The following is a 23,736-nucleotide window of genomic DNA, read 5'->3' as shown; positions in this document are numbered from 1 at the left end:
TCAGTACCTGCTTCTGAAGCTGTTTGGAGTCTAAGCAATTATTCTAGTTTGTTTTCTTTGGACAGATATACAAAATATACTTATCATGGCCAGGGATGAACATTCAAGACATTCAGGATACGCATTTAGAGAAAATATAGCTGAGATGTTGCAAAGGTTGCTCTGTGTGTTCACCTCCTCCTTAGTTCAGATAAAATCCCAGTGAAGTAAGGATTTAAGCACTACCATGCTCTGTCGTGTTTCTGTTGAATAATATCGACTAATGATTCAAAACTCTGTGGAGGCCTCTGTGAAGAGGCGACTGTTTTGTGAAGATTCCAGCTCTTCTGGCATCACTAATATCTAGATGTAGAAAGTAGTAACTGAACAGCATTGTCAGGATAAATAAATCTAATAAAGTCAAGAGCTTAGGAGAAAAATGCTAAAGGCAAGTTATTATGCTCTCAGGAAGAGTTTACTGATGTAGTTTGGCTGTAAATTACACGGAGCACGGCCTCATGAGCAAGCCATAGCAGTGTGAACTGTAAGGGTTTGGGAGAGCACAATTTCTATCACCGTGTGACAGCTTAGTACTACAGAAGGAAATGAAACCTATTCTCCTTTCCTTTCCTATTTATGTTAATTTTTTTTTTGTTACCGATTTGGTAAAGAACCATTTAGGAATTTATCATCTGTGTTGTTATATCCAAGGCTCCCTGTCATAACCAAAATGGCACCCTCAAAGCTGGCTTTGGGGTAGTGTTGGTGAGGCTGAGCTAGCAGCAGGCAGTAAGCGAGCTGACTCCAGAGTGCCACACTGCCATCTAACCATGTACAGTGCTGAACCAGCGCTTTCATCAGGACAAACTAGATAATAGCTCAGTCAGACTCAGTTTCCCTAAGTGATCCCTTTCCGTGAGGTGACTAGAGACTGTGGGGCTGACAACCTTGGGAGAGCTGGAGAATATCTCAGGCATCAGGTAAACGCTCCTCTCTAATGCAAAAATCAGTTTGGACTCCCTGTCAAGGAGGGGACCAGATGATGTTTGTATTCATAGCAGCAGGAAACGTTTCTGTTCTGAACACTGCCCATTTTAACTGTTTGATCACTTACGAAATGATGAATGGAAGAATAATGAGAAGAAGCAATTAAATAAGGAGCTGGGAGCCAAGGTGCTGCTACCACTTGAATCAAACACACAGAGTCTTTAGACAAGACAGTATCTTTCAAAAGGCTGAAGTTTACATAATGTTCCCATAACACTCTGTGCAAGTCTGTATGATGTTTATTTCTGATTTTCCTGCAATTTTTTCATCTTTTGCCCACTTTTGTGGCATGTTTCTCTGCAGGTGGCCTGCATGGCTTTGCAAATCTGAATCGCTTTTACATGCTACATTCTGGAAAACAAACCAGTGAAATATCCCAGCTTCCCCTTTGCTTAAGCAAACACAAGTCCTACGGATAATGCGGTTAAGTTTTCTGGTTGTCTCTGCAGGCAGAATTGGACAAGGCTTGTGCCTTCAAGAAGTTACGTTAGTGGAACTCACTTGAGCGGCATTATTAGAGCGTGTGACAGTTCTAAGTAGACTTAAACACTTTTTTATACTAAAGTGAGTTGGCAGCACTTAATGCAGAAAGTTAAAATATATTTTTGTACTTAAACCCCACAAAAACTTATCAGATAAGACTACAGGAACGGATACATGCAGACCTTAAGAGGAAGTGGTTGGTTTAGAAAAAGTTCTATCTATGATTGTTTTATCTTTACTTGTTAGGAAATTTCTTAAGTTTTCTACCTGAGAAGGATTAGAAATAGAATTGTTAAGCTCTCTTTTCATTTGTTCGTTTTGTAGGTGCTAAGTTTTGAATGTTTCATTTTATGCGGGAAAACCACCCTTAAACACATTGGACAAAAAAACCTGATCAAGACATGTAAGCTGAGTAGTCGCATCACCTAAAGTAAAACTTCTAAAGGGTTTGAAAAACTTGAGGGGACAAGCTGCCTATGTTGGACTGCGAGTTGGTGCCAGAGTAGGGAAAAGAACCAATCAAGCCTAGCAACTGGTAGTCAGTTGTGTTGAGGTAAGCAAGAGCTGTTCCATATGAAGAACAACTTTAGCCTTTAGGTTCGTAAAACTTACGGCAAAGACTTTACAGAAACACACTCCAGCCTCTCTCCAGGAGTCTGACGACCTCTGCACTAAACGCACTATCAGCAGCCCTTCCTTGGTCTGACCTGGCCTTCGCATGGCGGTGACGGTGAGCTGTTCAACTTGTACAAGTCAGTCAGCATCCCCCACTGCTGCCTGCTCTAAGGCAGCAAGAGACAGTAGGGATTAGTGCAGAGCGGGGAAACTCAACAACTGCAACAGTTAGTGCTGGGAGATCAGACATTATGGCAAACACACAGAGTAACATTTGATGAGCCTCTGGTGTGAACTGCTTGCATCTTGCAAGCAACTTGGTTACTGAGTAGTGCTCAGGAACTGCATTGGTTTGAAGTAGTCTGTGTTTCTGCCCTGAGCCAGCTCAGCTCGTTAGCGCTGAAATTCCTCTCTAGTCTTCCTTGGTTAGGGTATAGTGAGCCTGCTGCAGCCTTTTTCCTGAAATGGGGTCCCTCGGCTGCAGCTGAGGGAGGAGGGTCACCCGACTGACCGCATGCTGTTAAGGTTTTCCAAGAGCAAAATCAGCTTAAACAGTTCATTATCAATTATACATCAACCTAATTGGATCATTTCCTGTAGGAAGAAAATATGCTCAGTTTATGCACTGGGAGTGCAGGAAGCAAGCTATTAAACATCTAAGGAGGTGGGGGGAGGAGAAATGCAACAAGTTACCATTAAAAGAATTACTCTGATTAAATCAGTCATCTTCTGTAATCAGTTTGGATGGTCTAATATTCAAGCTGCACTGGGTGCAAGGTTTAGAGCTAACGTTGTGCCATGTTTTCCATGTGATTGAGACAGAGTAGATAGTTTTGGGAATTACTGCATGTAGTTGTTAAAAGGAATCAATGGCCTGGAATAGAATGCTTTCTGCTCTACCCTTCACTGCTATGCAGCCCTTAATTTGACATTCTCTGACATATTACAAACCATATAATATTCTCCTGGAGAACAGAGAGCTTGATAAGCCAGCAACATAACTGACATGGTTCGACTTTGAGTGAGTGTGCGTGTGCCTTGTGATTTGAATCCGACTTGTCAGCTCTCCCTGCGCAGCTATCCGTTGTTACATAAGGGATGCTGTGAGACTCACTTAAAATGAAGCACTCGCAAGTCCAAATGAGATCTAGTGTTTCCTTAGTGATAAGTTTCTTATAGCCAGATTTTTCCTTACTAATTAAAAACAAATAAATAGCCCAAACAACTTTTTTTCCCTGTTATGGAAATTAACAGTTTGTCTCGATTCTAGATTCTTGATTACTAGATAAGTAATGGTTTTAGAGTTGTTTTTAGTAATTCTGGGGTAAAGGTTCTGATGCTGTTAAAATACGCATCTCTCCTGACCCACGGTTTTGTCATCACCATTTGGTTTACTCGGTGACTGCAAATGAGGTGCTGCTTAGACACTGTATAATTAGAATATTCTCACTAACCTGACACCGCACCAGGCTCCTCTCTGATGGTTATTTTATGCAAGACCATATGTCTCGGGGATGTTTTTCGTTTTGATAGGGGCCAGGCTACCAGCCTTCCCCCACCGCTGTGTCTCAGGCAGCGCTGAGCCGCGTCAGGAAGTAGGCTGGAATTGGCAGCGAGTTCAGGGTAAGAGCACAGATGTTTGGCAGCAGAGAGAAGCAGAGCCCTTTAGGTACAAACTGCTGTAGCTCCTTTGCCGAGACTTGGAAAGAAGCATCAGAGTGCTTCCTGTAAAAGCATGCATTTCATTATCGTGATTGTCTGCTGTCGAGTGTGAGGTGGTCCTGTCAGCTCACTGCTTGCCGCACAGATTAGCGCTGAGAAAAACATGAGAAACGATGGGGCTTGTCTTAACACCAGAGATACACGATATAGGACTGACCCAGAGAGAGCATGGAATTTCAGTTTGCATATAGATCTCATGGTTTGAGTTTGTTTTTTTCTAAATACTGCTTTTTTTAATTAAGATTATATTGAAATTAAATGGACCTTGTGACACTATCAGAAAAGAGTGGAAGGTTTTGCTTTGGAAACGAGCAAATAACTTTGGGATGTGAAAGATTAATTGCTGCATGGAGAAGATGGCCTGTCTGGAACCCAAGGTGTGCTGTGGATATGCTTCTAACTTAAGGATCTCAAGTGTCATGAAGGTCATTCAAGTGTAATCAGTGATATCAAGGGCTCTACTAATATTAATTTCCTCTTGTAACCTCCTCCAGCCTTTATCTGTAAAGCTAAACTCCATCACAGTATGAGAGGGCACAGCTCCTATTTAGGTTATGAAAAGGACAACTCATAAACGAGAGACACTCGTAACGATACCAGCATACACGCAGCCTAAAGCTTTCACCACCCTGATCTCACACACGTTCACTTTTACACGTATACAGTGACTTCAGTATGAAAAATACTGATCAATAGACAGTCAGCATTTCATTCTCTAGAACAAAAGAAGCCATGAGTCCATTACACCTATTAAACACCTCCCGCTTGCCTTTCATTCCCCTTTTGCTGCCTCAGCAATAGTAGGAAAAAAAAAAAGTTTTAAGTTACAGAGAAAACAAAAAAGACTAAGGCTGCCAACAGTACTTCTAAATGACTCAGAAAAATACAACCACGTGAAAATGAGGTTAAGCCCAGTCCCAGTTCAGCCAGTCAGCGCAAATGAAGCAAAATAACTCCAGGATCTAAACTAAGTACCTGGGTGAACTCCTTTTTGGTAGGGTCTGCTGGCCTCGCTCCAGCCAGCCTTGCTGGGCATGATGAAGCCAAACACTAGCACAACATTGTTTTCATTACATGCTCTTCCACGGAGTTGTCCAGCTCCAAGCTGGGATGAAGCTCAAGAAGATATTGTCTCACCAGAAAAGGGACTAACTCAGGAACAATGTTCCACAAGCTCAGCCAGCTTCGTGCAGCGGAGCATCCAAACCTTGCTTTCTCACACGGTGCTCAAGCCGCTCTGTTACTGCCTGCCACTGAAATGGCTGCTCCCCAGGCCCTGGCCATACAGGTGTGCCGTTCCCTGGTCAGCACTTAGCAGGAGCCAGCTGTGGGCAAGCCCAAACCAGGAAACAGCTACCAGCGTTGCAATTAGAAGGGGCTTTGCCCCTGTGCACAGACACAGCTGAGCTAGTAATGCACTTAGGTTATCGGGGCACTCAGACACTGCTTGGTGAGGGGTTCTGGAAACCCCTAGCTGTTCAAAATCATTAGCATGCCAGGAATGATCAGAATGCATCAAAGAGCTCTGTCCCTCCAGCAGTCCATGGTTATACTGAAAGCAAACGCCTCACACATCCATATAGTATTTTCTAGTTTCAGAACAGTAAACTTAAACATTATTATGGTGGTTCAGTAAAGAAACCAGCTGTACTGATGACCTGACTCAAATCCTGCACTCCACATACAGTTCCGGGGGGGGAACGGAGGTCATGCGAGTTACGATTTATGGTGCTGGTTGCTGCCAAAAACTTTTGATCTGCATAGTAGGGCTAAGCGAAATTAAACAGTGCTGTGAAATAAATTGACTCTTAGCATATTCTGCTAATTGTCAGCGTACAGTTGGGCTGCTCACGGCTCCTTGTTACTGCATTGTTCTCACAATTATTTGGAATGTGAAATTATTTCAAGTGCTGGAAGGCGAAGTCATTGTTTTAGCCTGCGTGTAACACTGCACCGCATGGTACGGCTCTGTTCCACAGCATGTTTTGAGTGGAACGTAGGCAAAATACTTCAAAAACCGCAGAGGCTGTACAGCTTTACCATTTAAATTCCAAGAACTTTTAGGTGGCAGTAGCAAGGGTGGAAGGTGAGTCAAAGCAGAGCGGGGCCCCACCTGTGACAAGTTAGAGACTGGCACATTTTCTACAGGAAGAAATGTTTGCATAAAGCAGGGGTAAGATCTGTGACAAGGTAAAGCTAATAAACAGAAGTGGAGTTCGCAAAGAGCATAAATACGGGGCCTGATGTCATCTCGTTACATGGTGCCCTTTCTGCAGTTTCTTGCAGGGATACCTGCCTTTTCCTTGCTAATGGAATGATATGCGCAGGTGTATTCTTTCTGCAGCTTAAACTTAACAAAACATGGCTGTTTTTCCAATTCAAACACCTACAGGTCAGAAATGGACACTTTCTGTAACGCATCTCTAATTAAATCAAATGGTTTATTAACGACACAAACCCAAACCCACTTACTTAGGTAGCACGCTATGAAGTTTATGCGAGCCTTCACGAACTTGGTAGTGGGAAGTCTGTAGAAATCCATGCCAGTGATAAGGATTGATAAGGATTTTAAGTACTGATTAGCTATCAAGTGGTTCAGAAAAAAATTTGCTAGGTGAAAAGTGGTCCCAAACTGAAAAGCTGATAGAGCAAGTGGACCTGAAGAAGATTAAACTGGCACTGAGCACAAAACTGTCTGCAGCTCGTAAACCTCTGAAATGGCTTGAAAGATGGAGATGGGTGACAGTTGTCCAGCATAGGGCTTAAAAGAGAAAATGTGAATGCCAATTAGCTGGTTCAGGAGCTGAGCAGTTCTGGTTCTGACTGCTGTATTCTTCACTGTTGTTAGTGAGCTGATAGAAAGAGCCTGACAGTAAAAGTTGAGCACATAGAGCCTCCTGGAGAAGGGTCTCTGAGAGCTGTGTGCATGCCAGATCCCACAGGACTAGCGTGGAAGAAGCTGAACCTAGTTTTCCGTAGGAGATAGCAAAGCCTATATCCAGCAAGGGACTTCCTCAACTGTAAGCCGGATCTCATCCCACTGCATAGAACAGAACGTTCCTATACTTAGCAGTTAGGCCTGCAGGTAGGGAATGGGGTAGCTGCCTCATACACAGAACCGGGCAGTCCAGCATCTCAGTGACAAGCAGCCCTTTCAGAAAAGGAAAGCTTGCGTGGCCAGGTAGAATCCCAGCTTCTATCAGTTTGTTTATATCAGGCATGAATTTGCTCTTGGGGTATCCCAGATACCTTCATTCTTGTAACTCCTGCTTTCAGAAGTATTCTGAAATACCTTGCACACTGAGAAATGCCACAGAAACTGTATGGCCGTAAGATGTGGTTTCAGTCAAAAGCCTCAGAGGCTCCTCTGCCTCCAGCCCCCTGTCCAAAGTTTTGCAGGCTGTTTTCAGGGCTCAGCATGAGCTGTATTCGTGTTGCTCATTACTGAGGGAGCTGTAGTAATAACTGCTCACAGAAAACAGCCTAACAACATCTCTTTTCATCTCAGAAGCAAAGCTACTGTGTTAGCAATGTAACAAATCCTGTATACGGAGGAGCTACTGCACAGGGTTTCCTCAGCAATCTGTTGCTCTCCTGTTGAACTAGAGGATGTTTGGGGGCTGAATTTCATGTCTTCTTTTCTCCAAGTACAAGACTGACTGCCTTGAGGAGCAGAACTCTGCTGCCTTCCCTTTCCCTCAGCCACAGGTGCCGAGCAGGCACGCGCACAGCTGTGAGGAGACCCTCTGCACTCTGATGAGCCCCTGTGCTCCCAGCTGCAACCGATTGCACTCAGGGCAGGTCTGGCTCCTACCTGGAGGAACCCTTCCCTTTCCTCCACACTTCTCTATTTCTGAAGCTGCAAGACCACAGGCTGACAGGTTCCAGCTCTGTTCTGCACTGAGGTTTGTGGGCAAGTGTTTCTTTCCGGCACATTGAGCATTCGGGGAGGTGACTGGAGGGAAAGTCTTTGCAAGCCTGGGAGAAGAGAGCCCTCTATTTGGTGTTGGGCTCTGGAAGCAAAATGGATGACATCGGCTCTACAAATCTCTCCCTGCATGCTGTCAGACTAACGCAACTGACAGTCTTATTTGAGTTTATTTCATGGCAGCAGAGTGTTTAACTGTCCTACCTGAGGATGGCCTTATGTAGTGATGACTGCAGTTTTTCTGGGGGCAGTAGGTTTCTAAACAATGGATTTGCAATGCCAGACCATTCACTTTGATTGTCCTGAAAGGGGAAAGAGGGAGCATAGTACAGATTTTTGTAGAGTTCATTTTGACGTTGCTGACTTGGCAGCCCTGGTTCCCACAGCAAGACAGTTTAAAGTTTAAAAGAGGTAGTGAACAGAAGGAAAGTGAAATATGCATGCTTTGGTTTGTATGTTGTCATAGAAAGGAGCTTGAGCCAGAGCAAAAAGAGTAAACAAAGGCCACGAGTTTCTATACATCCTTTTAGATGAAAAATAATGTTCTCCTCTCCCAGAAGTGAAAGAAGAAGTGGTGATTGCTGTCTGTGAAAATACTGTCAGGTTTTCCATTGTGACAGACAAACGCTAGCTACCATATCCCTTGTGCACTAGACCATTCAAAACTGAGGCTGCTTGGTACAATTAATGGGGTCTGACCTTTTGGAGGAATGTGGGTTTTTACCTAACGGATGGAAAATTCAGTTTTGCACATATTGTTTCAGTGTTGCTCCGAGTGTTGAACCCAGGCTATAAAAGGTTGAGCTAAGAGCTACCTATGGACTTGTAGTTTGCTTCCACCTGTTTCCAGTAAATTTTGTACAAGGTTTCTTTTATGCCTGCTTCTTAAGTTATTTGATCACGCTGAAGGGAAGGATTTTTAGAGGCAAAGTAGATCTCTATACCATTATTTTATTTTTTAATGCACAGACCATCACGAAGCTCTTGAAAGGATGGAAAACAAGTAGTTAACCTTAGAAAAACAAATCTCAGTATTTTCACCCTTTGTTTTTCTTTAAGATTAGCTTTGTTTGTGTGAAAATGAGTCTTGGACCACCACATCTGCAAAGGGACTGAGGATTTCTGAGCAGTCCAGCTTTCTCAAGCCAAGCAGAGAACAGCAATAACGGAGATGATTAAAAATTAGTGTCAATGCAATTGGTTATATTTAGGAATAGTATTAAACCCCAATATTTTCCTGCTTTATGTCAAAAGCAGCACATATATATGTATAAATATGAATTCCGTGCTGCCATGTGGGAAGCTCAGTTGTGTCCTGAACCTTGCTTTGAGATTAGCTTTTTTCCATGAATAGTGATGGCTTACTCTAGGGTATATTTCGTCTCATCTGGAGCCCTTTCCTCGCCGTCCTCCACTGGTTATTCTTAAATCTCAAGGGAGTTAAGCATGTCCAAACAGGTTCTTCTCATGTTTTATAATGCATTTGGAAATATGGTGCTGGAAAAAGCACTGGCAGATACAGGGCAATCACAGAAATACCACTTTCCATATTGAGATATATTCTGTCCATCACTGCATTCCCCTCTCCCTGCCAGTTCACAATGTGGCCCTGCTTCATCAGACAGTGGTGGAACACGGACAGGACAGGAGACGGAAGGTTTCTCCCCATCTATATAGCGTTACTCTAAAAAATTAATGAATTGAGTGGGCTTCGATACTACCCGCTGCAAGATCTGTACTTCGCATCAAAGCAAGCCTATAGTTTCACCAATTCAAATGAGACTTTTTGTCTGTCTTATGAAGAAAAACCCAGAACATGTATTTACAGTAAAGGAGTAAAATACAGAAAGAATAAAGCTTTGTATTTGGCACAAAACGTGCCTCCCAATAAACTATGTAACCCTTCTCTCCACTGAAAGAGGAATCAAAAAGCCGAGTCCTTTTTTAGAAGCAGGATGAGTATGTTCAGCTTATAAAAATGGGCTGCTTTGCACTCAACTTCCAGCTGCATTCTTTCCAAAGATCCCTATTGCTGCTTCTCATCCAAACAGACATGCCTGCTAAGACTGTTTCTTTAAGTCCTACTTCAGTTTATAACTAAGTTTTGAGGCAGCAAAAAGATGCCTTGTGCACAGCAGTTTATGGGGACATGGGTGATGCAGAAGCGTTAAATGAGGCAGGCTACTCTTTTTTTCTTGGGACACCGCATGCTTTTTGTCAGAACAGTGATAAATATGTTACGATTTCTACTGGACCTGGATAGGAAGGCACAGGAATTCCTAGCAAACAGAGCAGCCAGAGTTAAGAAAAGGTGTACATAAAGGAAGGAGAAAGGCATTATGACAAGAGTTGCACTTACTGACAGCTGGGCCAGCTCAGGAGTGGGCATGGTTTGGGCAGATGGAGGTAGAGAAGGTACAGTGACAGGACTTTCTACTATGCATGAGAATACAAGGGCCTGAATTGCATCCGTGTAGTACTACATACGAACAGCTGCTAAAAATATACCACTTAGACAAGGAAGGCTAAATAAAGACACAGTGGAAGCTTTCTGAGCGAGAGGAAAATTAAAAACTATTGGGAAAAGTCACACATTATCATGTGAAGGTGGAAGGAAGTTAAATCATGGGTTGTTTCTGCAAGTTTAACCTTACAAGCTTCAAGAAGCTCATTCCCTGAATCAGCAGAAGTGCTGTTACCTGCTTTGAGAGGGACATTCACTATGTGCCAGTGGTATCACATCTCCCTCCTGGACAATGATGAGCTGGATGGGCTCTGCTGCGGGACCAGAATCCTCACCATGCGAGGAGAGCACGGTCTCGTGGTTAAGATTCCAGCCATGGTCGCACTCGGACAATCTTGACCTATTCTGTCCCAGATACACCATTTTTTAATGGAAAAATGAAGTGGTCTGCAGTAACCGGCACCTGGGTGCTATTTATGTCTCTGCCTAAGTGGCCATGGATAACTTGATCACTTGATGTATTTGTAAATGGGGAAATGATACTTGGCTGAAACTAAGGGCAGCATCTGAGACCAGTGTACATACAGATTGGTCAGAGGAGTCCAGTAACTCCTTTATGTTGCATACTTTGTCCTTCCAAGTCCCCGGCAGGAATATAGTTTCAACCCAGCCTTTTGGAACTATATTCCCTGACTTGTTGGGGAATTGAGGCAGGCCTACTTCTACGGCAGTGAGAAAGCCCATCTGACAGAAGGCAGCGCAGTCAAGAACACCATGTGTTCCTGTTCTGCTTTACACAGGGCAGGGTGCCAGCGCTCGGAATAATGTGCACTTCGCTTGACCCACAGAGGGCTGGAAGACCGCTTTTGACTGGATAAGGTTTTGGATCAGGCTCCTTATGACTCATTTTTGGCCTAAATGCTTGGACTAGGGTTCAAGGAAAATTAGGTTAGGGATCGGGGCAGACATTTAAAGACACAGATCAGACATCACTATGTTTCGAAGACTGTTCTGGATTTAACAAATTAATCCAAGTCTTGCAGACTCTGAAGAGACTTGACTGTGCAGGTCTGCAGGAGTTGTACATGATAAAGGCCATATCCTGCAATATCAGACTAATGCAAACCAAACCTATAGTTGTGCATGTCTATCTTCTAGGGACAAGTGTTTCTTTTAAAACAGTATTTCTCACTGAAACAGCACCCCAAAACCTATTTATAACTAGTTTCCTCATTTGCAATAGGTTTTGAAGCAGTCATGCACAGAGATTTTATATTTGGAGCCATCCAGCGTCTGTGTGGGAGGTAAGTTCTTATAACTGTACAATAATACTCAGTTCTTATAGGAGTGCGATTTCCCTGTCTTACCCAAAGGAAAACTCCACAGGTCTCTAGCATAAAACATCTCCCTTAAAAAAATCCTCACAGAGATGAACAAAGATCAGATCCTTCTCTGCTGACTCACATTCCTCCTCAGACCAGTCAACTTTCAGGGACCAATTTCATAATGCATGTAACACACGTAAAAGTTTGAGACCCATTTATCTCATTAGCTGCGCTCTGCAATTGCCCTCACATTCAGAATTCCGTAACACTCACATACATGCTCTATCTACAGTCAGAGTTAAGTTTCGGGAATCCTGAAAATGTATGTTTATATAAATTTGTGAGACTGTTTCTAGTGCCCTGCCCCAAAAGCCGCGGAGTGTAAGCAGAAAAGCATTTGCTGCATTTTTGTGTAGCGAGCTGCACAAAACTACTAAGTAGAAGAATTGCACAAAACTTTGAGAGCTTGTCTTCTGGGTTTCACAATCCACGCATAGTTAAGAGACAAATCAAAATAAGGTTGTTGCAAAATCTCCTTATTTTGATGTTTCTGTAAGAACATGGATCATCTCAATGAAATCAGAGTCTTCGGTAAACAAACTGTTTTCACTCCTCCTCTGCACAACTCAGAAATAGCGTGGTCCTTATGCAACATCCAAAGAAGAAGTATTAAGGAGAAATGTTTTACGCATCTGGCACTTTAGGTGGGCCTGATCCAGGTTTTGGGAGTCTTGTGTTGAGACCCAGGTTTCTCATTTATCGGAGTATTCATTGAGAACCTGGTTCTTAGGGTGCAGCTGAGACCCAGATCCTGCTGACAGTCAGGATCAACTTCCACTTTAATAGGGCTGCCTCAGTGATAAAGATTTAGGACAAATCTGTTTTCTCTATAGTGACCTAACTCAGGAATGACCATGGGTCAATTAAAAAGGGGACCCGATTAAGTTCGAAGCATTCCTGTGCTGCGTATCATTTACTGCGGACTAAGACATTCTCCTTGTCTAACGTAATGCACTAAGGACTGATGATTGGGGGTTTTTGCTTTTCCCCTCCAGAGGAGTTTGAAGTTGTTCTTCGAGGAAGTGGCTTAACCCTTGGTGGGAAAACCGATGGTGTTGCTTGTACCTATCAACTGAATGGAACTACAATCCGTAAGTAATCAAGTTTGAGATCATCTGCCTTTATACTTCCTAATGAGTGAATTATTTTGTTTGTTGTAAACCTCATTTAATTAAAATCAAAAGAGAGAAATACCAAAGAGGAAGAGAACAGGAAAGTCCCGAGGATTAGAAAGAGGATGCAAAGTACGTCACATCTGGCTCGCGGGTTTGAATTTACTACCAGTTGCCATTAGCTCTAAACTGTGATGGGTGCTGGGCAGCCCCTCTGGCTGTGAGACTGAACATGGTGAGAGCTGTCTGGCTCCCGAATGACAGGCAAGCACGCATATGTTTGCCAACCAAAAAACGCAACTACAAAGTGTAACCGACCAAGAGGCTCTTCTTTTAAGAAGGCCCAGGCCAAGACCCAGGCTCTCATCGCGATTCCCTCTTTGTTTTCTGAGGTGCACTTACTTGGTTCTCCTAGAGCGTCTCTGCCCATCATGTCCAGTGTACCAGGTGTAGAGCTAGCACGCTCTTTGTATCAGGGTTGGTGCTCCTGCATGACACAGCCAGTTCTCTTCCTGGAGCTCCTGCAACAACAGAGTAAGGCAGAGTCAGCACGGCCGGTTCTGTTTTGTCTCCGTACCTTGCCATGGTTCGTCAGGTCAGTGTCCCAGGCAGCACCCTCCTCCAGGAGTGGGTTTCACTCCAACCAGATCCTAGCCGGACTCCGGTTCCCTGACCTGTGGGAAGAAATTCTGTTTCCAGCACGGTGATATGGCATCTTTTACAGGCATGTTCCCTGTAGCTTTATCTGGGTTTCTTTAGCGGACACCGGAGGGTGGGTTTGGTTGTTTTTATTATTAGCAATCACCACCAGCTAGGTGTTACAATCCTTAGTTTTTCCTTTGTCAACCTACGAGTGTCATTGGGTAAATTCTTCCAGGTAGAACACTGCATGAGTTAGAAAAGCTCTATAGGTATTTGAGAGGTAGAGCAGACTGTTTTCTTCTTGCTGTCTGGTTAAGTGCGCTCACAGAGAATTTAGCTGTCGTCAAAATCTCGGAGGCTCAGTCTTCTCTTGCTCGATGCACGAACTTGGAGCAGGGCAGATGAAAAGTCATGCTGGAATCTGGAATTGTGGCTGACGTGGCATGAGGTAGAGGATGGTGTTAAAAATACAGTTAATGGAAACCTCCACCATATTCATATCCAGAAACTGAAGTGGATGGCTGGTATAAGTACATGCAACTTCTGGCTCTAAGCAGCATCCCATAGAAGCAAGCCAGACTGAAAAATGACCAAAACCAGACCTATAGAAAAAACCCAACTCAGTTTTTCCATACCTACTGTCTGATTTCTATATTAGCCTTCCCTAAATTCCTACCCAACTGGACATGTGTTTCCAGCACATTTTCTTCCTGACTCTGGATATCATACATACTGGAATGCACTGCCCATCTCTCCTGCCTGTTAAATACCAGCAATAATTTGGAAGAATAACAGCGTAGGAAAGCAGTTCTGGATGCAGGCAACCTGTGTAAATAAGTTCTGCCTGTGTGTCTCCCTTGAATTTCAATTATAGTTGTCACCTTTATTTGCAAAGTTAAACTACAGCTTGCGTATTTAAAAGTACTACATAAAATAGCTTCCTGGACCTGCAATTTGCAGTATGCCAAAGTGATTGCTGCAGCCATGTATTTATCATCGTGGTATACCTCACTCACTGGGAGAAGTGGGCAAACAGGCTAGTTTAGTTCCAGGTGTATAAAATGAATCTCACGCTGTCTGGGTAAGGAACAAGACATCAGTTAAATTAAACAATGAACCTTAAATTTTGACATAAGCTGCTGGTTTGCCAGACATCAAGACTCTTCAGTTCTGTTTCCGCTTTGCTCCCGAGTTGTTTACTGCGTCATTTCTCTGCACGCCAGTCTGTCCATTTGATGAGCTTATAGCATAAGAGCTGAGGCTTTCCCAGTCCACTAGGACAAAAAAAGAGGCAACAGCCCTCAAATTCCACAGCAGATCGAGGTGAGGGATGAGAATGGTTCTCACTGTAAACACTACTCGGGCCTGGAGTAGGTTACCTAGAAAGCCTTTTAACAGCCTAGATGAGTGTCACAAAATGTCTGAAGGTATGCTGCCTTATTTGATTGACCCTTTGAAATGTTGTCCGACTCTGGTTTCTCCAGTTGATTGTTCAGCCTTTTATAGCTGCTCAGCACACGTATGTCTGTTCTGCCATGGTAGAGATAACTACACTTGGACAGGATGAAGCTCCCAAGTATTTGCTAGCATCTGATGTGAGAATTTGCAACTAGATCTCTGGGCTGCCTTTTATTTCCCCTTTGGCTTCAGGAGAGGGAGCGCTAAAGCACAGAAAGGGAGGGGAATGGCATAGTGCTGTATTTATTATACATTGCAGTGTGAAAACACAATCTGCTGTATGGGGTCTTGCCAGAGACCTGCTGCAACCCACCCAGGTTCTTGTCTTCAGCAATGGACAACAGCAAGTGTTTAGGGAGTAGCGTAGGAGGAAAACACGGAAATTTAATATGATCCTTCCCTTGACAAGTAAGCGCATTCTCTACAGCTCTGTGCCAGGCTCCAAGTGCTTTAGTCTTGGAGGAAACCTAAAAGGAAGCAGTGGAGCTAGGATGGACATAAAGGAAGAGAGAGTGCTTTGAATAGTATCGGGAGTAAGGAGATCTTCTCAATAAAAGGAAAATTGTTCCTGTGCCATTGCATTCTCCTCAACGTAAAACTGGCAGTCTCTCAGCAGAGACCTCACCATTTGAGGGCATAATGGAAGGCTCATGCATGAGGGTGTACTTCAGTGTTAAGAGTTCCCCTTACTGATAGCCTGGGTTCCTCTTTGGGCCCAGCCTCAGAGCAAACCGTTATTTTTGTCAGCTCTTCTGGTTTTAAAAGATGCATTTGGCATGCTTCTCTTTTTGCATTTGTAAAGAACCATTACCAAATGCTAGGAAGGAAACCTGCCAAATGTAGCTGTGGGATAGAAAAATAATCTATGAAACATACCATTAAGACAAAAACATATGGCAATGTGCTAATCCCTCTTCCCCACCTCACAACTAGCCCCAAATCTAGGCCAAGCAGCCAGTGCAGATTATAGCACATAAGAAAAGCTCATTTGTACTAACAGCTCCTCCTTCAGCTGACCCTAAACTGCCTGTATGTCTGCCTGTTGCCTAAATGCAGGACAGAGCCATCTCCAAGTTTATCTGGCAGATCATTTATCTGCTCTCGCCTCTAAACTGGGAAGCAGTCTGTGCTCGCAGGAGTGGCCCCAGCACAGAAATCATCAGTCCTACCATGGGGACTTTTGGGAGGGTGGTTCTGCATGCTGGAGCGGAATTCTTCTCAGCTTACCAAGTGCACGAGGTAGAGGAGCTCCCTTCTCTCCTTTTACAGCTCAGAAAAGGAGCGCTCTGCTGGACACAGGGCTCTACAAAGAGACGCTTTAGAAGGCTGAGAGACTTGCACACAACTAGAAAGCATGAGAGACACTGCAATCACAACCGACTGAATAGTCCTTGAATGCAGTGCACAGGGCTGGAGCTAATTAGAGACAAACCACCATTTTCAACACATTGGGAAACCCCTAATAACCTTCTCACTCTTGGCAAAAATGGTCTCAGTTCTAGGAAGTTCTCTCTCTGGAAGAGCAGGAGCCGCCTTCAGTAAGAAAAAATAAGTCATTAGTGTAACATGGGCCCACACTTGTACCTAAAGCCAGCTCCAAGTCTGTATCTTCAAGGTTCAGATTTAAAAAAGCAGCAGTTTTATTCCCTAACCTGGGCCTGCCTCACTTGTGAGTTCCAGACACGACCCAGCCAGTAACCAGCATCCGGTGACAAGGGAAGGGACTTTGCACATCGGCTTTTCATTTAAGCAGCACAGTTTACTAATTTCATGTGATTTGTTTTTTCAGACGAAAAACCAAAGACTGTGGAATCTGATTTTTTGCTCTGCCCTGCACCAGTCCTATACAAAAGCGGCCAGTAAGTACTTGAAACAAATGTCATCCCATGTTTTGCTACAACTGGACCCACTGTTGCTGATGTTAATCATGCGGGGGTTTGGCTGGAGGCAGTCTTTTGTTGGTTTTATGGGGGGTGGTTTGTGGTTGCATTCTTCCCCCCATTCTTGTGTTTTTTTCTCTTGTGTATCTGTCAGCTTTGGAATGGGCTTTAAATAGTCATCTGTGACCAAATCAATTTGGACAGTGCCTCAAAAATGAATATTCAGCCAGTTTATTAAACACTGAAAAGGTCTGGCTTGTCTTAACTTTTACGCAGATTAGCCGTTTTAACAGGGCGTAATATGCTCTCTTCTGGATAATCTTTAGACTCATTGTTAAATAGATTACATTATCACTGACACTTACAAGCTATTATTAAAATTACGTGTCAAGATGCATACCACTGCTCCATATGTAATGATAAAATGAGGCACTAATTTAACAGCAGCAGCGACCCCCTAACAGCACTGCGGCCAAACGGCGGCTCTAGCCTTATTTTAAGTGTCACTGGCCATGGCTGCACATTACTTCTGGCCCTTGGAGAACTAATCCTTCCTTCCTCCTCTCAAATTCAGACATGCCCTAGGCTTTTCAGATCACTTCGACTTCACTGTTCGCATTTGTGAAATTCTAAGCTAATCAGAAGTCAGGAAACTGCATGTCAGATCTTGGCCCTGTAGCAGGGCAAATGCTGTCAGGCTGCTGACTTTCTCCCTGTTTTCCAAGTAGTTCTTCTCAGAGTTATTTGGGATGAGGCTAACATTAATCCAGTAGGAAGCACAGCAGTGTCACAGCTCTGCATAGTCATTGTTCTGTGGCAGTTCTTTAAACAGCTGAGAATTAAGCATATCATAGAATTGTATGGTTGGAAAAGACCTTTGAGATCATTGAATAGATATCAAATAGATATTTGAGATATCACAGAGATGATTGTCAGTAGTTGGCTTTCAGAGTTCAACAACAATCGACCACCTCAGTTGCGTTGTAAGACCGACAGCCCAACCCCGAACACAAGGAAGGGAGTGGATCAGTGCAGAGGAGCTGCCTCATGGCCAAAGCTCCCCTCTGAGGAGTGAGCACCGGTGTGTGGTAGTGCAGGGAAAACAAGCACAGTGGAGACTAACATGGAGAGCAGAGGAGCGGGATGAGTGCGCAATGCTGTTTTGTTTTCCTGATACTCAAGTTGCCTTTTACAGAACGTGTGAAATGCTGGTTTTGTCCTCCCTGCATCAGGAGTTTGCTAGACCTACGTGCTTTTATAGCCAATTGGGCAGTCGCACCGTTTAGTGAGCAAGAGAGGCTGCCTGTGGTTGTGTGCCAGTTGTACAAAACAGCTGTGACAAACTGCTGTCTTAGCTCAAAGAGGACAAATCCACCACCAGAACAATGTCAGATTAAGAACTGCTCCTCTGCACAGTAAGTACTTTGGTGGAGTTAACTTACCACAGAGCAGCAGCGCGTGAGGCCCCCAGTATTAAGCACCCCAAGATCTCAAAAGCTGTAAATGTTTTTCCAGACACTGTTAGTCTGAGAGTGTGTAAATAGCCTATCCTGCCAAGTGAACATGAAAGGCAGGGAATACTTGGATTGGTTAAAGCACAGTGGAGGTTTGGTGAACATGCTGCGTTTGTTCTAACCCGGTGCAGAGCCAGGTTGGCCTGTGAAGCCAACACAGAGAGCTTGACCACGCTGTTGTTGCAGTGTACAGTAGGCACCTAATTAAGGCATGTTTCTCTGCAGTGGTTGTAAGAAGACGTACACTAACAACACACACGCAGTTGTGTAGGTTCAAAGTTACTACATGCAATGTACTTGCCTAACCTAATGTTGAAGTATTAGAGCTTCGGCCCAGGGATGAACAGTTTGCTGTGCAAGAGACTGACAGCTCTGAAAGATCTGTACATACTTGAACTCCTGACTCCCATTGGCACAGCTCAGACTCGTGCTGGATAACTCCCAGTAATTCCTCATGCAGTCGAGCTAATATTAGTCACTAACGCAGCAACAACCAGTCTGCTCTTTTTCTAGTGCTCTTTTTGGTGAAATTGGGAGCAGCACACGCAGACCAAGTTAGGTTTGTGACTTTTAAACCCGCAGCTTTGTACAGTGAAGACTCATTTAACAGGTTTCACTATATTGTTCTAATCGGAGACACTTCCTGTTGACTGATGAATTTGCAGTTTTCATATGCAAATATGAAACCCAAGCAGAAGAGACAGAATGCCAAAGCACCTCCCAATGCTGGGTTGGCAAACCCCTGCACATGCCATAGTGTATTTCTGCTTTCTTTGCAGTTGCTGACTGCATTTAGTTAGGAGCCTCCAAGATGCCAGCTGTAGATTTAACCCAACATTCTTTTCAAAGCCTACTCTTTCACAGCAGTGTGTGGATGTGGAATCCTTAGGTTATACGACAACATGACTGTGCTGCCTGTGTCATTTAAACATCTTCCTGACGTGCCACTTCTAAAACCTAAAAATACATAGCCCACTTACAAAACCAGCGCATTTTAAGACTCCCGATTACCCAAGAGATGAAAATGAGCAACCTACACAATACACAAAATTTAGAGTGCACTGAAACAATCCAGACAGGAGAGCTACAGGCTCCTAAAGGAGATGAGGAGCCAAACGCAGCTGAACTGCTTTGCTTCATGTACTTTGAGAAATAACTTAGATGCTGCGAGGGCAAGGGTAACATTACAGCTAAGCTGGTTTACTAAAAAAGACTCAGGTTCTACTGCACTGACCATTTAGAAACCATGTATTTTTTACAGTCTTGCAGAATATTTGAAAAAATCAGTTCCCCTTTTTAGCTCATGCTTTAACGTGCTGTCCTGCCACAGCTCAGGGGTATGAAACAAAATCAGGGATTTCTTTGACCTCTCTGCTACTTTAGATGTTTCTGTAGTCATTGTATAACACTTCAGAAAGATCAGAGCCCCTGTCTCTTTGGTGTATTTTTCTAAGTATGTTCTTGTGCTGCCTTTTCTTCTCTTCGTTTTGCTTCAAGATCTTTGAGTACACATTCAGAAAATATATCATAGAATCACAGAATCACCAGGTTGGAAAGGACCCACTGGATCATCGAGTCCAACCATTCCTAACACTCCCTAAACCATGTCCCTAAGCACTTCATCCACCCATTCCTTAAACACCTCCAGGGAAGGTGACTCTACCCCCTCCCTGGGCAGCGTCTGCCAGTGCCCGATAACTTTCTGAATTTTTTTCTGATATCCATCCTGACCCTCCCCTGGTGGAGCTTGAGGCCATTCCCCCTTGTCCTGTCCCCTGTCACTTGGGAGAAGAGCCCAGCTCCCTCCTCTCCACAGCCTTCTTTCAGGCAGTTGTAGAGAGCAATAAGGTCTCCCCTCAGCCTCCTCTTCTCCAGGCTAAACAACCCCAGCTCTCTCAGTCTTTCCTCTGTGACTTCACAAACAGGTGGGTTCTGTTCCCCAAAGCCAGTGGTAAAACCCCCTCTGCCCTCACCTGAAACACTATCAGAACAAAGTAAGTTTCTCTTCTTCCTTGAAGATTTGCAAATGGCCTTTTATTTGATGAATGGATGACAATAATCAGTACAAATCAGCACAACACTACAGTATTTTACTGAAACGTTTGTAGTGAATATTTCCGTGCCTACTACTTAACCACCTCAGTTTGAACTCCAGATGCTAACTGGAGTGGTCTAGTGCAGTACGAGATACTGGATTTGCTGATGCCTATTGTAAAAAATCCAGTGTGACCTTGCACAAATACACACGTAAACAACACACAAAAAGGCTGGGTCTGGGCTATGTGCTGAATTATTCAAAATGAACCACCCAGCTGAGAAATCATCAGTGTTCTTAAAATAGTTCCAAGAGCTACAGAAGTTTATTTTTTTAACGCAGCTGCAGCGTTGCTGGCCAGCTTCCAATGTTGTGCATCCTGCGCTTGAATACCGTGTTTGCTCTAAGATTCGCCCCTAAAACGAAGAGGGTGTTTACACCTCAGTCCAATACAAGATATAAGCTTCTTATAACTTAAAGCACATGGACCAAGCCTGTCTGAGCACACCTGTAGGAAGCTGGTTACGTGTTTCACAACACCAGCAGAAGGGGAAACATCAGGTTAAGTGGGATCACGGCTTTCATACGAGCATCTCACGCATTCCATCTCATGGCTGACTAACACTTGGACAGCCCTGCAGTGAGTGCCGCTTGTCTCCATAGATCCAAGGTCTGCCCTAGGACAGGAACGGGCAGCATCCTTCTCCCTGGGCTTGTAAGCTTAAGGAATAACAAAGCCAAAAAGGGACAGATCCAGACATGAGCCCAGGTGCAATGGAAACCTTGCTCACCATTACCTTGCATTTACACTATATGCTTGCATGCAGAGGTGTTACAGCCTGCACTGCTGGTTTTTAATGACCTCATTTACCCTCTATTCCAATCGTGTTGGCTTCAGCTTGCATATATCCCTTCCTACATCCTGTCCAGCAGGAACAGCTGGTGGCACTTAAAAAGCAAAGATTAAAAAGGAATTATATTTTGTGTGGTAGTAAGGAAAATTGCTATGCTTGTATCCTCACATACTTAGTTGCCGCCAGTTTCGAAGTAGCTGACCTCAGCTTCGTCTCCATCCTGTGATTCGCTTGAAACAAAGCGCTTAATGCACGCGAATCTGTTGGCCATCGTCGGGGGTTTATGTAACCCTAGGAGTGCTGTTGCCATGAGCTCACAGAAGTTCACGTTTAGTGGTAACTTCTCATGTCCTTCCTGTCCAGACATTCCAATAAGGAGTTACTGAGGGAAAAACTAACCTCATGGAGCAAGTCTTAGTGAAGTCCAAATTCACTAAGAGAATAAACAGCCCAGACTCCTGAAACAGTAAGAAAAAACTTTTTCCGTAGAAAGAAGACAGTGGGAAACAATGTCTCTGACTAGGGATGTTGCTTTGCATGTGGGAGCTGCAAACAGTACTTTGAGGCAGGCTCTGCTTTGGCTGTTAACAGGATTTCTCACAAGAGGAGCCTGTGCACTTCCAGCCTTTGTTCTGCCTGTTGACAGCAGCTGCTTCGCTTGCTCTGTGCTCTGTTGTGAATGGGACGGCACCTCAGAGGGAATTTGGAAACAGAGCAGCGTTCTGTGGTTTCTGCACTGTCACTTCTTGGATCGTTAGGTTATAGTATTTTTTTTTTCTGGTTTATTGCCAATTTCCTCCTGAGCCCGTCTTTAAATTCCGAGCCCCTTGGAATAAAAGGATGAGGAATTATTTTACGTGGCACTTGGAAGTAGCACCAAAACAAGCTCTACTTTTCTGTTTTTTTCAGCCTGTGATAGCCTGAATGCAGGCAAGAGTTTCCTCTGCCTGGCCAAAGTTTTGGTACCACGATCTTAATCGCTGAGGTACAGATTTGAGGCAGAATTAGCTGCTGCGCTTTTTGCTGTGGATCACGCATGGGGCTGAGGACAATGGGAAGTAACCACAAGCTTCAAGTTCAACATGGCTTTGAGAGCATCTCTCAATAGGGGCTTAAGGGGAGGCGAGGTTCCGTCTTGGGAAGTGCCTGTAGCTCTGTGCGACTGGAGAAGCAGACCTGTGAATCCAGTGCACTTCTTCCCACGCGTTTCTGACAATGTGAAACCAGTTTGAAGTAGAACAGTACCGTGGGAGTCTATTTAAAATGTATTCCTTGCAGCTTACAGGATGCACCGAGAAGTTCCTGCTCACTACTAGGGGGCCCTGATCTCTTTCAAGCAGCTATGCAGGCAAAGCCTAGAACTCACTGCAAGCCCAGGGGTTCACACCCCAGCTGTCCCTGGCACTCTTACCCTCAGTTTCTGCCTGCCTGGGAAGCAATCTCTTCAAACAAAGATGCAGCATGTGCTTTATATTAATTCTGGGTGCTTTCAGTGAAAGATGTTTCTGTGGCCATGGAACAGCGGTGCTTTGAGCCTTGCCTTCCGTTCCCAAAGTGTCATCTTTATTAATACCACCACCAGATTTAAGCAGAAGAGCACAGACACATGAAAGCCACCAGACACAGTGAAGATGAATGGATTGTGGGCTCCATCCCGCAAGTGGCCTCATTTGGTTTCTTAGACAGCTGCTCTCCAGTGAGTTCTACAAAAAGGCGTTCTACGAAATGGTTGCCATGGCAGGCTTCAAACAAAGGGTCCTGACTATTCCCCGGCCCTGGCTATCCCAGAGGTAGAGCAAGTTGTGCCTATACTCCATCCGCTGATCCTGGTGACAGGAAGTGGGAAGCTAGAAACTTAAGAATTACTTTTGGATTTCTTCTCTTGGGGAACAGGAGTGAGTTCCATGGGCCAGCAGTGTTGGAGTTCATTACGCAGGCAGAAGGCCATGCAAGCACTGGCATCTTGAGGGATGTGTCCAATATACACAGAAACAGGGAAGCCGTCCTTTTCCAAGTATGACTTCACTATTCTAAGGAATTTTCCACTGTAAAAAAAAAAATATATATACCTTTCTCCAGCACCTGTAGGTCCTTAAAGATGCCTCCCTGCTTCCTCCCAAGTGCAAGTACACTTGCAGTATGAAGAGGCACATCTTTAAAGCAATTACTTCCAGCACTGCCCTTCTCACTGGTGATCAGATTTCCCAAGTCTGTTTTTCACTGCAGCTTCTTTATGGGATCTTTACTATTCCCCTCCTTTTTCCCTGTGGTTGATCATGGCTCTCAAGGAGCATTAAGGAATTGATGCTTTGTACAGTGACTGATAATGAATATATTTGCCTAATTAACTTCTGGCTAATAATTCTAACCCATTAAGTAGCTAGTTAGTACATGTTTCAAATAAACACATCTGGTCCTGCGATGAGTGAAGGTTCTGCCTGTGTGCGGGTGACAGATGTGATGGTAGCTTCCCCAGTGCTCTCTTAAATAATTAACGGTGCACTGGTGAAGTAGTCATCGACAGCCGGCCTCAAAGGCAGCTGTACAGTCTCTGAGCTGCATCTGTGGACATGCACCTCATCTCATTAGTCTACCCCAGCTATTACACCCCCTCTTCT

At 44.1% G+C, this 23,736-nt stretch overlaps 1 protein-coding gene and 1 long non-coding RNA gene across 10 annotated transcripts in view; one reads left to right on the top strand and one right to left on the bottom strand.

Moving 5' to 3' along the window:
- Positions 1-23,736, top strand: part of ANTXR2 (ANTXR cell adhesion molecule 2) — a 102,319-nt gene that overhangs the window by 16,059 nt on the left and 62,524 nt on the right. Inside the window, exons 8-10 of the mRNA XM_054066343.1 lie at positions 11,482-11,542; positions 12,619-12,714; positions 16,625-16,694. Of these exons, the coding sequence (XP_053922318.1) occupies positions 11,482-11,542; positions 12,619-12,714; positions 16,625-16,694 (227 nt within the window). The remainder of the gene's footprint in view (positions 1-11,481; positions 11,543-12,618; positions 12,715-16,624; positions 16,695-23,736) is intronic.
- LOC128852171 (uncharacterized) overlaps positions 1-23,736 on the bottom strand; it is a 50,815-nt gene that overhangs the window by 14,401 nt on the left and 12,678 nt on the right. For all 9 annotated transcript variants that reach the window (XR_008449844.1, XR_008449849.1, XR_008449847.1 and 6 more), the window contains one exon: positions 13,138-13,256. This is a non-coding gene — a long non-coding RNA (uncharacterized LOC128852171). The remainder of the gene's footprint in view (positions 1-13,137; positions 13,257-23,736) is intronic.

Source organism: Cuculus canorus, chromosome 4 (genome assembly GCF_017976375.1).
Source record: "Cuculus canorus isolate bCucCan1 chromosome 4, bCucCan1.pri, whole genome shotgun sequence".
Classification (NCBI taxonomy): Eukaryota; Metazoa; Chordata; class Aves; order Cuculiformes; family Cuculidae; genus Cuculus; species Cuculus canorus.
This window is presented reverse-complemented; position numbering and strand designations above follow the sequence as displayed.